Raw genomic sequence first — 16842 nt, forward strand, 5'->3', positions numbered from 1 at the left:
AGTACACTTCATTAGAGATCAGTACATTATTAATTGCAAAGATTTAAAAGGAATAAATTTGACGATGACTTCATGAAGTTCACTTCGCTGGACATTTCGTCCGACACAAGAACAAATGCTTCAGTTGGCACTTAGCATTTGATGAAGAATACTCAACATAGCGAATTATACGTTGAAAAATCTGATAGATTTTTGTCAAAAACTTGAATTTATTTTCAGTTAGGGATTTTTGCGAGTCTCGGTTATCAGAGGTTATCGACGAAACGATAATTTCTGAAGAAGTGTTCAGTTACTGAAGAATAGGTTCGGGCCCGACCAAAGGAGTTGGCAGCTTCTTAATTTGGCGATAAACATCCATAGTCGAAGAATCTTAACTTGCAATGTATATTACGTATAACTCATGAAATCTTATTTATGCGCCAATTTTATTAACAAATGTGTGATAGCAGTTTACAGTGTTCAAATGTTCGTTCAGGGTGATGTAGTCGTTTGCAAAGTTCAGGGTAATGTAGTCGGTTGCAATGTTCAGGGTGATGTAGTCGGTTGCAATGTTCAGGGTGATGTAGTTGGTTGCAATGTTCAGGGTGATGTAGTCGGTTGCAATGTTCAGGGTGATGTAGTCGGTTGCAATGTTCAGGGTGATGTGATCGGTTGCCATGTTCAGGGTGATGTAGCAGTTGTGATGTACAGGGTGATGTAGCAGTTGTAATGTACAGGGTGATGTAGCAGTTGTAATGTACAGGGTGATGTAGCAGTGGTAATGCTCTAATATTCAGATGTTCGTACAGGGTGATGTAGCAGTTGTAATGTACAGGGTGATGTAGCAGTTGTGATGTTCGTACAGGGTGATGTAGCAGTTATGATGTTCGTACAGGGTGATGTACATCCGTGTGATGGGAGGCTTCTGGGTGTACCCGGTGTTCGAGCAGCTCAACACGGCCGGGCGCATCGGTTTCTTCTTCGCGCTGACCGTGCCGACGATGGTGCTCTACGTCCTGGGCGAGAAGCTCCACGTCGCTGTATGGGGTGAGTCTTGCTATTTACACGTTATCTTTTAGATATTTTCATTCACATTATGTAGGAACCTGCTACTTACACATTATCTTTTAGATATTTTCATTCACATCATGTAGGAACCTGCTACTTACACATTATCTTTTAGATATTTTCATTCACATCATGTAGATGGCCACTAACCATTAAGGGCTGGGTGGCATATATACATATATAAGGAATGTATATAATAATATATATATAGGGAATATTTATAAGAATATATTTCGCGTGCACTTTTATACACGATAGCATGACACATTTACTCTCTAGCGTTTGATGAATTGCTCGTTAGTTTCTAGATGCCAGGGGCGCGTTGTGTTCATAACGATCAAAGGAAGCGTTTGCCAGGATATTGGCCATGATGGTCGGAGAAAAAGAAGTACAGTGAAAATAAGAAAGATTTTATGTGCAGGTATGGACGGCAGTCCGCAGAAGAGAGGGAAGTCTAAATCGAAGTGACGTGGCTCTCGAGAAGCGGTGAACCCACCAACCATCGTCCAGTCTCACCACCACACATTCTATGTACAGCGTATTTACCTCACACTTAGAAAAAAATGAAGGAGTCATATTGTCCAAATAGTGACTTTTGCTGCACATAGCAGAAATAAGCCCCTAGCTGAGTTAGGATGCCCAAGGCCCTAGTGATAGCTGCTCTCTGTCCACTAGTTTTTGGACCGTAGAAATATTGTTAACTGTTTGCCTGGCTAGATAACGGTTTAGCCAGTTCCAGTTAAGGACTACTTACAAGTAAACCTTGAATTACCATATTTACTTTAAGATTTATTCCAGCAATAATGAGTGTAGAATAATAGCCTAGAAATTCTTGGTAAATGTCCGACGCCGATACTCGGAATGTTGGAAAACTAGAGCAGTGGCCGTTGAAGTAAGAATGATTCCCAGAAAATGTAGTTATCAATTTGCATTTCATTTTAATGTCCAGTTTATATCGAAGAAGTTCGAATTTACCATATAAACAAGTCAAATACTGAATCGGAAAGACCGTTGGAATAAAACATACCTGCTTTGATGGCAGCAAATTTTAACATTTAAATATAACCTAATAGCCCCAATTGCGATAAATGACAAAGTGAATTAGTAATTACTCAAATTCTGATTATTATTCCTTATAATTAAATTTCCCATGAATTTTAAAGTATCAGGGGGTTCCGGATAAGCTAAATATTATTATGTTAAATCCTTACTAAACATCAAAATAAAAATCCTTTATTGTAAGATCAGCAATATTAAATGTTCATTACGTACCTCACGTGCGTAATTCAAGTCTTTGAGAACTTGTATATTCTTTTTACAGTTCCATTATTAAATTGTTTAGAAAGCCTTTCGTTACGAAGAGGATTTCTTAAAAACGCATTTGTTTGTAGATTTTTTATAGATATAGAACACCAACTAGCAAGGAGCCTGGTAGAAATGGTTGCTCAATAGATGTAATTCTTGGCCTTTCTTCTCTTCCATGCCTTGTAAGTCTACCTGCAATAAATAGATAATACTCTAACTTTGTTTGAAATCAATGATGATCAATTGGATAGCTCTGACACCCAGATGCTACACAGGCTTGCTATCCCAGATTGGAGAGCTCTGACACAGCTCTGACACCCAGATGCTATACAGGCTTGCTATCCCAGATTGGAGAGCTCTGACACAGCTCTGACACCCAGATGCTATACAGGCTTGCTATCCCAGATTGGATAGCTCTGACACAGCTCTGACACCCAGATGCTACAGGCTTACTATCCCAGACTGGATAGCTCTGACACAGCTCTGACACCCAGATGCTACAGGCTTCCTATCCCAGATTGGATAGCTCTGACACAGCTCTGACACCCAGATGCTACAGGCTTGCAATCCCAGATTGGATAGCTCTGACACCCAGATGCTACAGGCTTGCAATCCCAGATTGGATAGCTCTGACACAGCTCTGACACCCAGATGCTACAGGCTCCCTATCCCAGATTGGATAGCTCTGACACAGCTCTGACACCCAGATGCTACAGGCTTACTATCCCAGATTGGATAGCTCTGAGACAGCTCTGACACCAAGTTTCTAGATGTTTTTTAATGGTAAAATGCTAAGATGGATGAGACAGGAGCCTGAGGAGCAGAGCTAGCTCTGACACAGCTCTGACACCAAGTTTCTAGATGCTTTCTAATGGTAAATGCTAAGATGGATGAGACATGAGCCTGAGGTGCAGAGCTAAGCTTTGATCCACTTGCTGACTTTGATGCTCTGCATGGCCACGTCCTGTGATGCGTCTTCTCCAAGCGGACACCTGCACACCAAATGATACTGTGAGCCCAGGAAATAATGACGATTGAATGAAAATATCTTTATCAAATGATCATATTATTGGTGACTAGTAAAAACGGCTGCAAGAGAAGAATTCTAATTCAAGTTCTGAAGTATGAAAGTCCTAGCGAACACTGTGAGCCCAGCAAATAATGAATATCTTCCAAATGATACTGTGAGCCCAGGAAAAAAATGAGAATTGAATTTAAATATCTTAACCAAATGATATCTTAACGCCTGCCAAAGAAGAGCTCTAATTCAAGTTCTGAAGTAAGAAAGTCTTAGCGAACAATAAAAAGCACACCAAATGACACTGTGAGCCCAGGAAATAATGAGAATTGAATGAAAATATCTTAAACAAATGATCATATTATTGGTGACGAGTAATAAGGGCTGCCAAAGAAGAGTTCTAATTCAAGTTCTGAAGTAACAAATTCATAGCGAACAATAAAAAGCACACCAAATGATACTGTGAGCCCAGCAAATAATGAGGATTGAATGAAAATATCTTTACCAAATGATCATATTATTGGTGACGAGTAATAAGGGCTGCCAGAGAAGAGCTCTAATTCAAGTTCTGAAGTAAGAAAGTCCTAGCGAACAATAAAAAGCACACCAAATGATACTGTGAGCCCAGGAAAATAATGAGGATTGAATGAAAATATCTTTACCAAATGATCATATTATTAATTGCAAACATTAAGGGCTGCCACACAAGAGTTATAATTTAAGTTCTGAAGTAAGAAAGTCCTAGCAAACAATAATAAACACGACTTGCAGAAGAACCTTCCGCTCACTAGGACCTGTATGAGGGGTACTCAGATGATCTTAAAAAACTTGCAAGTAACTGAAAGAAATGTAGAACCTTTCATTATTACCTGATTCAAGACAAGAAATACCACCAACGTAACGACGAAATCATGGAAAAAATATAATTCGGTACTCAGTATAACCCTCACTGCAGTGAGTGACAGAGAGCGCATTTTCTCGTCGTCGAAAATATGAAGTCACGGACGGGCGGACAGACGGACGGACGGACATGGCGAGCACAATAGTGAATTTTTTTCATAAATGAGAAAATGCGCTAAAAACGCAACTGCACCTGTATAACAGCATCAACAACTGAAGGTCCTCATAATTCTAGGACGATCGTGTTCATGACTAAGCTAATTTCATTATATGACTAAACAACTGAACGTGCTCGTAATTCTAGGCAAAACGTGATGATTTACTCAATTAATATCATTATATGAGGGCTTACTTGGCTTGTACTTGTACATCTGTAATGATGGCAGGGTCGGTGATGACACCTCGCATGGCTCTAAGTTTCTCTAAGCCGTTCCACGCGACCATGACGCCGTTGTCGGTGCACAGCTGAGGCGGGGGACACACGAGCCTCCAGCCTCCCAGTGACGAGCACAGCTTGTCCAGCCACCCACGCAGGGACGCGTTGCTTGCTACGCCACCCGACACAACCTGTTATATTATCATCAACTTCAAACTCAAAATTCAAAAAATCAAACTCAATTGTTTGAGTTTGATTCAACAATTCATCTCAATTCAAAAATTCAAAGTCATTTATCATCAGCTTCATCAGCTACGCCGCCCGACGCAATCTGTTACATTATCATCAATTTCATTCAATTTCAAACTCAAAACTCAAAAATTCAAACTCAATTGTTTGAGTTTGATTCAACAATTCATCTTAATTCAAAAATTCAAACTCATTATCATCAGCTACGCCGCCCGACACAACCTGTTACATTATCATCAATTTAATTCAATTTCAAACTCAAAACTCAAAAATTAAAACTCAATTTTTTGAGTTTGATTCAACAATTCATCTCAATTCAAAAATTCAAACTCAATTGTCATCAGCTTCATTCAATTTCAAACTCAAAATTCAGAAATTCAAACTCAATTTTTTGAGTTTGATTCAATAATTTATCTTAATTCAAAAATCGAAAATTCAAACTTATGGTTTGAGTTTGATTCAACAATTCATCTCAATTCAAAAATCAAACTCAATTATCATCAGCTTCATTCAATTTCAAACTCAAAATTCAAACTTATTGTTTGAGTTTGATTCAACAATTCATCTCATTTCAAAAATTAAGAATTGAAACTCAAAAATTCAAAGTCAATTATCATCAGCTTCATTATGACACAAATGACTTAATAACGTGCAGACATATTAGTTACTTCAGTGGCCATATTTGAAGGTGCTTCAGGTCGGTCTATCTCGCGTCCAATGCTGTGCAGTTAAGAATTTTTAGTGCATTACCAATGAATGCCTAAACATGTTATATTGATCACCTCAAGTATTGCATATATAACTTCTAATGCGCAATTACGACTGTCTATAATGAATTACCAATGAATGCCTAAACATGTTATCTTGATCAGCTGTCTGAATTTGATAACTTATTGCTGCTATATCACGATAAGCAAGCAACATCTTCAAAATCTTAGTCTATAAGAATTTGCTCCGACATACGATCGTCTTGAAAAAAAATGTAAAACAATATTTTAGATTGAACTGTAACACCATCGAATTCTATGGCAACCATTTACTATCGAATTTTGTGGTTGAAAATAAGCATCAAACTAAAATTTGAAACACAAATTTAATCATTGAGAAAACTGACAACTAAAACAATATGACAAAAACTGCCCTAATGGAAGATGACGATGAAGGGAATAGGCTCTAAATTCTCAGCAATGACGAGTTAACTAAAAAACCGAAGTAGAAATACACGACCGATAAATGTTGAGGGAATTGGTGGAAAAAAAAACGGCCAGGGTTCCGGAGTTCTTAAACAAGCTACTGAGGTCTTCACCAACACATGCGGAGGGTGTATAATTGTATATGATAACGATTATAATAATAGCAGTTTCAGCGCTTATTAGGCCATTAGACCTGCCGCCGATTGACATCAGAGAACATTCATGTCTCGTTGCGGTCTCGGGCACACATCTCTCAGCTCCAATCCTGGGGCCATACTTTCAAAACTCGCTAAGTGAACGTAAGTACTTACGCTCTATTTTCTTGTCTATGATTGGTGGATTTTGCTTGAAAGACCGTCAATGATTGGCTGATGAACTTACGATCTGTTAACTTTTTTTGAAAGTATAGGCCCAGAATACCAGGAATGTCCAAGAACATACGATACTACAGCTCCTCTGTCAACCCTCAGCAAGAATGCAAGACGCTGGTGAAGACCTCTCTAGCTCGTTATTTTATTTTTTTTTTGTTACAGTACAGAATACCAGAACCTTTACTTTCAAAAAAAGTTAAGAGATCGTAAGTTCATCAGCCAATCATTGACGGCCTTTCAAGCAAAATCCACCAATCGTTGACAAGAAAATAGAGCGTAAGCACTTACGTTCACTTAGCGAGTTTTCAAAGTATGGCCCCTGTACTGTAACAAAATTAAAAAATAAAGAGCTAGAGAGGTGTTCACCAGGGTCTTGCATTGCTGCTGAGGGCTGACGGAGGCGCTGTAGTAGAGCATGGCGCGGTGGGTGCGACGTACGATGTGCTGGCACACCGCGTGCTGGAAGCTCGCGCTCAGATCCTGGAGTAGCGGCAGCTCTAGAGGCGAGTCTCCGTCAAGACCTGAAGTTTGAGACAGATTTTTACATGAACGCTTTCAAATTTTGATTAAGTGGCGAAACATACAAAATTCTTGGAAGAAAATAAGAGATTTTTACATGAACGCTCTCAAACTTTGATTAAGTGGAGAAACATACAAAATTCTTGGAAGAAAATAAGAGATTTTTACACGAACGATCGCTCACAAACTTTGATTAAGTGGAGAAACATACAAAATTCTTGGAAGAAAATAAGAGATTTTTACATGAACGCTCTCAAAGTTTGATTAAGTGGAAAAACATACAAAATTCTTGGAACAGACAGATTTTTACACGAACGAACGCTTTCAAAGTTTGATTAAGTGGAATAACATACAAAATTCTTGGAAGAAAATAAGAGATTTTTACATGAACGCTCTCAAAGTTTGATCAAGTGGAGAAACATACAAAATTCTTGGAACAGACAGATTTTTACACGAACGAACGCTTTCAAAGTTTGATTAAGTGGAATAACATACAAAATTCTTGGTAGAAAATAAGAGATTTTTACAGGAACGCTCTCAAAGTTTGATTAAGTGGAGAAACATACCAAATTCTTGAAAGAAAATAAGAGATTTTTACATGAACGCTCACAAAGTTTGATTAAATGGAGAAACATGCAAAATTCTTGGAAGAAAATAAGAGATTTTTACACGAACGCTTTTAAAGTTTGATTAAGTGGAAAAACATACACAATTCATTGAGGAAAATAAGAACATACAGTATCAATTATTCTTTGGTAAGAAAATATAGAATTACTTGACATGAATAGGACGTACTTTTAAACGCGATCTGCAACATACATCTATTTGGATTCATGATTGCTCAAAGTCTAAATAAATAAATAAATAAATTCTAGTTCAGTAAAAGGTGCAACTTGTAAACACAAGTCTCGAGCAAGGATACACGGTCGACTTGGAGAAAAAATACGCTTTCATGCTATCAAAACTTGCTATACGCACCAATGCTATCAAAACTTGCTATAGTCTACATAGCGTCATACTAACATATATCGGCCTTATTACACACAGTGGCTGATTTCTCGTCTGTGATTGGTGGATTTACTTTGGAGAGCCGTTTGCGATTGGCTGACAGATTCATGAACTATTAACTTTTTTTGATAGTACGGCTCTAGGAAACGTACCGTGTTCCTTCTCGAGCTGCCGCACTATCGAGCTGCCGTTTGCGATTGGCTGACAGATTCTTGAACTATTAACTTTTTTGATAGTACGGCTCTAGGAAACATCGAGCTGCCGCACTATCGAGCTGCCGTTTGCGATTGGCTGGCAGATTCATGAACTATTAACTTTTTTGATAGTACGGCTCTAGGAAACATACCGTGTCCCTTCTCGAGCTGCCGCACTATCGAGCTGCCGTTTGCGATTGGCTGGCAGATTCATGAACTATTAACTTATTTTGCTAGTACGGCTCTAGGAAACATACCGTGTTTCTTCTCGAGCTGCCGCACTATCGAGCTGCCGTTTGCGATTGGCTGGCAGATTCATGAACTATTAACTTTTTTTGATATTACAGCTCTAGGAAACATACCGTGTTCCTTCTCGAGCTGCCGCACTATCACATCCAAGTTGCTCTTCAAGCCTGAGAAGCTGAAGTTGCAATCCCTGCGAGACAGAAAACATTACCGTATTTTGAACGTATATAAGTAATAACGTCACTATTTTGCTTGAATCGCAAATTCACTATAAATTTAAAAGCAAAGAAAACTCCACAAAAATTCATAGAATCTTTAAAGAAAACGTTTTCTTTAAAGATACTATGAATTTTTGTGGAGTTTTCTTCGCTTTTAAGTTTTTAGAAAACTTTAGTGTTGCGGTATAATCCACTTCACGCTCAGCCCGCTCCATCAAAGACATACACACATCTGACAAGACACGCAATCATTTACTTATCAAATAAACAAACAAGTGGTAAGTGAACACCCACCAGCAGAGACCAGCAGCACAGAAAAGTTAATAAACAGATAGGATACATCCCACCATGATACGCTATTGGAGCACAGATAATAAACAGATAGGATCCATCCCACCATATACAGAATTGGCCATTATCCATCACTCAATTCATACTAAGACGGACTATAAAACACTCAAGTGCTTCCATACACCGTCACGCATTTTGTGCAAGTGTGTTAGAGCTATCATGATACTGGAAGCAACCTAAACATTTTTAATATACGTAACTCGTTATAATCTGTAAACATTAGGAATTAAAAGGTGATGTTGTGAACCTGCAAGCAAGAATAAAAATATCCTAAAATATTTTATAACGACCTAAAGTTTGTACAGTGTAATATAGAGGGCTGAAAAATTTCTCACTACTTCCCATTACACCGCTAGGATCAAGCGTGACCAGCTCTGACATGGGCGTTAAATTTCTGGTAGCCATCAGTTAAGCTGCTGGGGCCATACTTTCAAAATTCGTTAAGTGAACGTAAGTACTTACGCTCTATTTACTTGTCTATGATTGGTGGATTTTGCTTGAAAAGCCGTCAATGATTGGCTGATGAACTTACGATCTCTTAACTTTTTTTGAAAGTATGGGCCCAGATCCTGACTGCGTGCTGGGTTCTAGAACTCTTATAGGATATCAAATCCAATGCCAGGGTAAGTTGACGCGTGCGATAGGGTTGAAATTCAACTCTATTGTGAAGTACCGTGATATTAGTGAACATATAATTGATTTGTCATGCTTAGGTATTTACTCGTTGTCTTCTGTCTTTAGAATCATGTGCTTTATCTCGTAACTTCTAACATCAGATCTCATTACGTATTTGATTTGTCACAGCTCTCTCTCAAGTCCTATTTGCTAGTATGTTTATGCTAGTTTCCTATTAAGCATCCGTGTTATAAAACTACCACTCCTTCCAATATGTTCCTTTAATAATTTGCAGTTCATCTTCAATATATTAACTTTAGCTTGTCATTGGGGTTTCAAACCTCGTCCAGCCCAAGCCTTGTTCATCAAGCTAATATGGAACTGTCATAAAGTTTATGGTCATTGGTAGGAGTGACGAGAGGACCATCCAAACTTTTTAGGTGACGGGACTGGTAATTTGAATACTTGAGGCTAGTTATTACCTTATTACCTATTACCTTATTACCTATATGCAGACAGGGGAGATTTCTATACCTGAGGCTAGTTCATCACACACAGTCATTACCTATATGCAGACAGGGGAGATTTCTATACCTGAGGCTAGTTCATCACACATACTCATTACCTATATGCAGACTTACTTATACCATTACCTATATGCACATACTTATTACCTATATGCAGACAGGGGAGATTTCTGTCCAATGATATTATAGGCTTTTGCGTTGCCCTTCTCAGCCAATCTTTCTATGGCGGCTCCACCGGAAAGATCCATGTAGTCGCGCAGCATCCGCAGGTTGAGGTACCGGGCGGCCTGACGGTACAACTAAATTAACATTTCTTCCAGAATTATTCCACAATAATAATAATTTAATAGTTATAGAAAGAAAAAATACATTCGGGTCGTTGTTTATTCCACAATAATAATAAATTAAGAGCTATATAAAGAAANTTATACAATAATGGGATGCTCGTTAGGTTTAAGAGATTATCTATTATAAATAAGAGATAGTTATACAATAATGGGATGCTCGTTAGGTTTAAGAGATTATCTATTATAAATAAGAGATAGTTATACAATAATGGGATGCTCGTTAGGTTTAAGAGATTATCTATTATAAATAAGAGATAGTTATACAATAATGGGATGCTCGTTAGGTTTAAGAGATTATCTATTATAAATAAGAGATAGTTATACAATAATGGGATGCTCGTTAGGTTTAAGAGATTATCTATTATAAATAAGAGATAGTTATACAATAATGGGATGCTCGTTAGGTTTAAGAGATTATCTATTATAAATAAGAGATAGTTATACAATAATGGGATGCTCGTTAGGTTTAAGAGATTATCTATTATAAATAAGAGATAGTTATACAATAATGGGATGCTCGTTAGGTTTAAGAGATTATCTATTATAAATAAGAGATAGTTATACAATAATGGGATGCTCGTTAGGTTTAAGAGATTATCTATTATAAATAAGAGATAACTATACAATAATGGATGCTCGTTAGGTTTAAGAGGTGATTTATTATAAATAAGAGATAATTATACAATAATGGGATGCTCATTAGGTTTAAGAGGTTATTTATGATCACCAGACGCAAGCAGACATAGGAAGGGAAAATCCACCTGCAATGTGATATATCATGTACAATGGGATGCTCGTTAGGTTTAAGAGGTTATTTATTATAAATAAGAGATAATTATACAATAATGGGATGCTCATTAGGTTTAAGAGGTTATTTATTATAAATAAGAGATAACTATACAATATGGAACTTCAACAGTCAATGACACCAAGAACAATACGAGGTTGATGATATCATAATCTAGTACAAATATAAATATGTATGCTTCACTTGTTAGAGTAGAAATCCAGGAAAATGCGTCGGACAAAATTAAAACGTTAATGACAACCAAAAATCATTTGGTATGTAATCAACATTAGGAAGAAACATTTATGTCAAAGATTCCACGACACAAACATCGGTCTGCAGAGAAAACATAACTTCTAAATTAAAACAGTAACAAACTGCTGCGACTGACAAAGAGTAACAAACTGCTGTGACTGACAAAGAGCAACAAACTGCTGCGACTGACAAAGAGTAACAAACTGCTGTGACTGATAAAGATCAACAAACTGCTGTGACTGATAAAGAGCAACAAACTGCTGTGACTGACAAAGAGTAACAAACTGCTGTGACTGACAAAGAGTAACAAACTGCTGTGACTGACAAAGAGTAACAAACTGCTGCGACTGACAAAGAGTAACAAACTGCAACGTAATACGCAACAAAAATGCTTGGGGAAAATTAGTTAGTCACACATCAGGGCTGAATTACCAATTCTAAGTTAAATAAATCAATTTTGACTCATACAAATTTAATTATAGATCAATATAGAACAATTTTGACTTGTACAAATCTAATTATAGATCAATATAGATAAATTTTGACTCATACGAATTTAATTACAGATCAATATAGATCAATTTTGACTCGTACAAATTAATTATAGATCAATATAGATAAATTTTGACTCGTAAAAAGTAAATTATAGATCAATATAGAACAATTTTGACTCATATAAATTTAATTATAGATCACTATAGAACAATTTTGACTCATATAAATTTAATTATAGATCAACTTAGATCAATTTTGTCTCGTAAAAAGTAAATTATAGATCAATTTTGTTTCGTACAAATCAAGTATAGATCAATATAGATAAATTTCGTCTCGTACAAATTTAATTATAGATCAATATAGATAAATTTCGTCTCGTACAAATTTAATTATAGATCAATAACCTGGTTTGTGAGCCTGACAGTGAGAGTGTGAGCCTCCATGTGGTGTATGGGGATGAAGGCAAGCCTGTGCTTCAGGGCCAGCTGCTTGCCATACTCTGCTCCGACCAGTAGAGACATCGGCAGGCCTAGAAAATATTGTTTAATTACATTTCATGGTCATAAAGTTTAAAGAAAGTAAATTTTTCTCTTACATTTTATGGTCATCAATTAAAAAAAAAGTAAATTTTTCAATTACCTTTCATGGTCATAAAGTTTAAAGAAAGTAAATTTTTCTCTTACATTTCATGGTCATCAATTTCAAAAAAAGTAAATTTTTCCATTACATTTACGTCATCAAGCTTAAAGAAAGTAAGTTTTTCTCCTTCATTTTATGGTCGTCAATTTAAAAAAAAGTAAATTTTTCAATTACATTTACGTCATCAAGCTTAAAGAAAGTAAATTTTTTAATACAAAAACAATGAGTTTTTAATTACTTTTACTTGAAATTACTTTTAGTTGATTCTCATTTTTCCTTCCAAATGATTTGTAAGGACCTGCACAAGTTTTTAGTTAATTTGATTAAAAACTCAATTAAATAAATTATTTGAAGTTAATTTGATTAAAAACTCAATTAAATAAATCATTTGTAGTTAATTTGATTAAAAACTCAATTAAATAATAAATAACTTATTTGAAACTAATTTTCCAAAGCTCTCTCTCACCTACCCGGCTTGACAGTCGTTGCTATAGCGCTGAGGTCGCTGAAGTCAAGCCCCGATTTCTGCATGGCTGAGGTCACCACAGAGTGGATGTTCTCTGCATGCAGACTTTGTGCCAAGGGAGGTCTGATGCCACCATGTCTGAACAAGACAAACTAATTAATCCCTAGGCTTGTATATTTTTTTTTGTGGTGGGTATCAAAATCAGGAATATATATAGAGGAGGGCAGTAGCGCGCTTCATGTAGCGGCTGCTACATTTTCAGTAGCGGTAGTGGCGCTACATTTAAGCAATTGTAGCGGTAGCGGTAGTGCCCACTACATTTAGAGCATGTAGCGGTAGCGGTAGCTACATTTCAAAGTAGTGGTGCCCAGCTCTGAATATAGGTAGGTACATATGAAAATTTTATGTTTTTACAAAAAATCAAAATTAGCCTTTAAATTATGCGTTTTTTCATGAATAATCTTCCATTTCATGATAATATGAATGCGAGGCTGAATATTTTGAGCCCTTGCTCTCTATAACATTTATAAGTAAATTCATCAAATAAAGAACACAACTTAAACTTGCATACATTGCAATGATGAAAAAAAGTAATACCATTTATTGCTAAAATCATTAGTATCAGTTTAAGAATATTGTGAATCATTAGTATTAAGATAAGATATTTAAGATATTGTGAATCATTAGTATGGTTTTAGATTACCAACCAACAATTTTAAATGAATTCCACAGAATTCCCTCTTGTCATAAAATAAACACAAATAAAAATTGAACAATCTAAATATGATAATTCAAAGGTATCAAGTTAGTGTGAAGATCTGATTTTTAGATAAGGTTAATTTGCAGGAGGCTGCCTCACCCATCACCAGAGACACTAACAGCATGTGTTCTCGAGTTTGCTGGTGAATAGCTTCTCCGAGCACCGTGTTGGTGCCATCAATAACAGCGGCACCCGTGTCATCACAACTCGTCTCTATGCCCAGCACGGCCTGTAAAAATATCAAGCTGTTAATCATTGTACATCTAATCATAAAAACTTAACATACTTTGGCTGTATTATTGTAAATTTGAAATCTCTAAGCTGTCATCTTATTGAAAGATTTTTCTGGCTAACAGGAAGCTAATTGTACATCTAATCATAAAAACTTAACATACTTTGGCTGTATTATTGTAAATTTGAAATCTCTAAGCTGTCATCTTATTGAAAGATTTTTCTGGCTAACAGGAAGTTAAGATTAAAAACCATGGCCAGCAAAGTTGAACACAATGTTTATGATAATCAATTGACTTGGCATTGGCTAGAAATTAAATTTCTTTCCCCTTAGTAGCCAGGTTCTAAACCCACTATCTCCAAACCTACTAAAAGAAAAGTTCTCAAACAGCTTTTAGTTTCTGGCAAAATGAAAGAAGTCAGTGCAAAATTATGCTGCAATGATGTAATTTCTTCAAGGTATTTTTTCCTGTAGTGAAACCTAATCCTACTTGTGCAGCTAACTTGAGGCTTTCTAAGTGAAAAAATTACAATCATATATAAATGAATACTTGGACACACATGAACAGAAAATAGCTCAGATTATTTTCAAATTATAATATTAATTAAGACATTACAGTATAGGGGAACAAATGTTATTAATAGCTTATAACTACAATTACCATGAATATATATCACTTGTTTGCTTAAATCGCAAATTAACCAAGAATTTAAAAGCAAAGATAAGTCCACAAAAATTCATATCTTTATAGAAAACGTTTCGGAGACCAGCTCCATCGTCAGTTCGTAGAATCTAGAATCACAAATCAGAAGTCACAAATTAATACATTGAAAGCACAGAACAAAATTAAAAACCTAAATTTACAAGTAATAGACGGAGCAAAAAAAATTAATAAGTAATAGACGGAGCAAAAGTAATAGACGTAATTGTACAAGTAATAGAGTAAATAGACGGAGCAAAATGTACAATTACCATTGTTGACTGTAGCCTCTGTAACCCATTTTGCAACTTGCTTCGTTTCCATAATAAACTGCATCTGCATTTTAGAATCAATGAACTCATTGATAATTGCTTCTTTGATTATTATATGCTGGTAAATGTTTGAAGATCTCAATTCTCAAGCTAACTAATACAGAGTCTAAAGAATAATTATACTTCACAAAGGTAAGGGTGCTGGAATTTTGGTCATTTTTTTCTGCAGATTATTTTATGAAAATTTCTAGTATTGACCTGAAAAAAAAGTTACCAATCAGCTCAAAAACACTCAGGGTTGGTGATTTTTTATTAAAAAAAATAAATAAAATAAAAAATAAGTGATTTTTTTTATTTTTCCATGATTTTTTCAAAAAAATTTCAGCTTTTTTGTCTTTTTGAAATGTTTTTTTTTATGTTGCAATTAGCCTACTAACAATAACACTAACAGACAGTAACAGTACCTATATGGATCAAAATGGATGGCTATAAACTAATAAAAGGGCACTAATTGCCTTCAATAATGGCCAAGGTGGTGTTTACCACTTTGGGATTTTTGGATAAACAATTATTGATAAGTCTATTCATTAGCTTTGTAAAGTTTGTATGGAGCAAGGTAACAAGCTAAATATTGATCATTTAACTGGCTTCAATATACAAAAACACTTCAGGAATGTGGATCTTCTAAACATTGAAGAGTCACATGACAGATAGGTAGCACAGTGCACAACACTATTTAATAGATCTACTAGTTTTATGTCCTATAAATCTACCAGACTCTACCTTCTAAACACACCAACTAGTAGTGACGGAGTGACTGACTAGTGACTGCACCGTTCCCATTTGATTTAGAAAAAAAAAAACAATACTAAACATAAACCGAACGATAACCAAACGGCAAACAAACCTCAAACAACTTGAAACAAGAGTAATGTTATGATAAAAGCTAAAACTGTTTGAAATAAACATCTGCACAATTCAAACATTTTATTTCCATTCACTGCATTTAATTATTTTATATAAAGTTTTATAACTTTTATAATTGTAATTTTTTGTTTCTAGTTTAAAATTGACATATTTTATTTAAAGGTTGATTTAAATATGTCAAAGATTTTCCACCCTCATATTAGGGTGGAAAGTCTCTCTTCTACGAAGTTCTACCTAATTGCTTAAAAGGTCTATAGGTACAATCTCTGAATCGCAACCTCTCAATATGCTATGCAGTATGCATAATGCAGGGTGGGGCTGAACCGATCAACTTATCAAGCAGTTTTGAGGCAAAATAAAAGAGTAAGCAAGGTACATAAAGAAAAAAGTTTTTTTTCCTTGAGGATAACATAATATACCATTCAAGATAGGTACTTCTGTTTTGAAAACAATATCAGGAAGTTGAGGAAGATGCCAAGATGGTGTCCGTTAGGCGTTACCGTGTTAGCTGCATCACACTGACACTGGTGCAGTCGTTCTTGGAGGACTGGGAGTGGGAGGAGGGAATAACTGTGACACTGACAGTGAATTCCGAAATGCTCTGTTGCAATGTTGCAAAATTCCCATGGTCAGGAAGATGTGCCAGGTGCGCGGGAATTTATTCTGTCATTTTAACGACCTGCGCGGTGCGCCATACTACATTGGTAAAAAAATGCGCCGTGCGCCGTACTTTAGAAAGCTAAAATAGTTCTACTATTTTAGTCGACAATATACGCGAGTATATTGACTACGCGAGTCGAACTGACAATAATAAAATGTAAGACA

General features: G+C 35.9%; 1 protein-coding gene across 1 annotated transcript; it reads right to left on the reverse strand.

The window, feature by feature from the left end:
• Window positions 1–1260: 1260 nt before the first annotated feature.
• Window positions 1261–15350, reverse strand: LOC108666408 (probable tRNA N6-adenosine threonylcarbamoyltransferase, mitochondrial). Its single transcript, XM_018153285.2, has 11 exons — window positions 15091–15350; window positions 14006–14115; window positions 13131–13264; window positions 12426–12550; window positions 11212–11245; window positions 11109–11119; window positions 10285–10424; window positions 8543–8616; window positions 6826–6980; window positions 4623–4837; window positions 1261–3344 (listed from the first exon to the last, which is right to left on the reverse strand). The coding sequence occupies exons 1-11, from the start codon at window positions 15178–15180 to the stop codon at window positions 3269–3271; spliced, it is 1164 nt and encodes a 387-aa protein (XP_018008774.1). The 5' UTR covers window positions 15181–15350; the 3' UTR covers window positions 1261–3268.
• Window positions 15351–16842: the final 1492 nt, after the last annotated feature.

The sequence above is a fragment of the Hyalella azteca genome, unplaced genomic scaffold (genome assembly GCF_000764305.2).
Source record: "Hyalella azteca isolate HAZT.00-mixed unplaced genomic scaffold, Hazt_2.0.2 contig5334, whole genome shotgun sequence".
NCBI lineage: Eukaryota > Metazoa > Arthropoda > Malacostraca > Amphipoda > Hyalellidae > Hyalella > Hyalella azteca.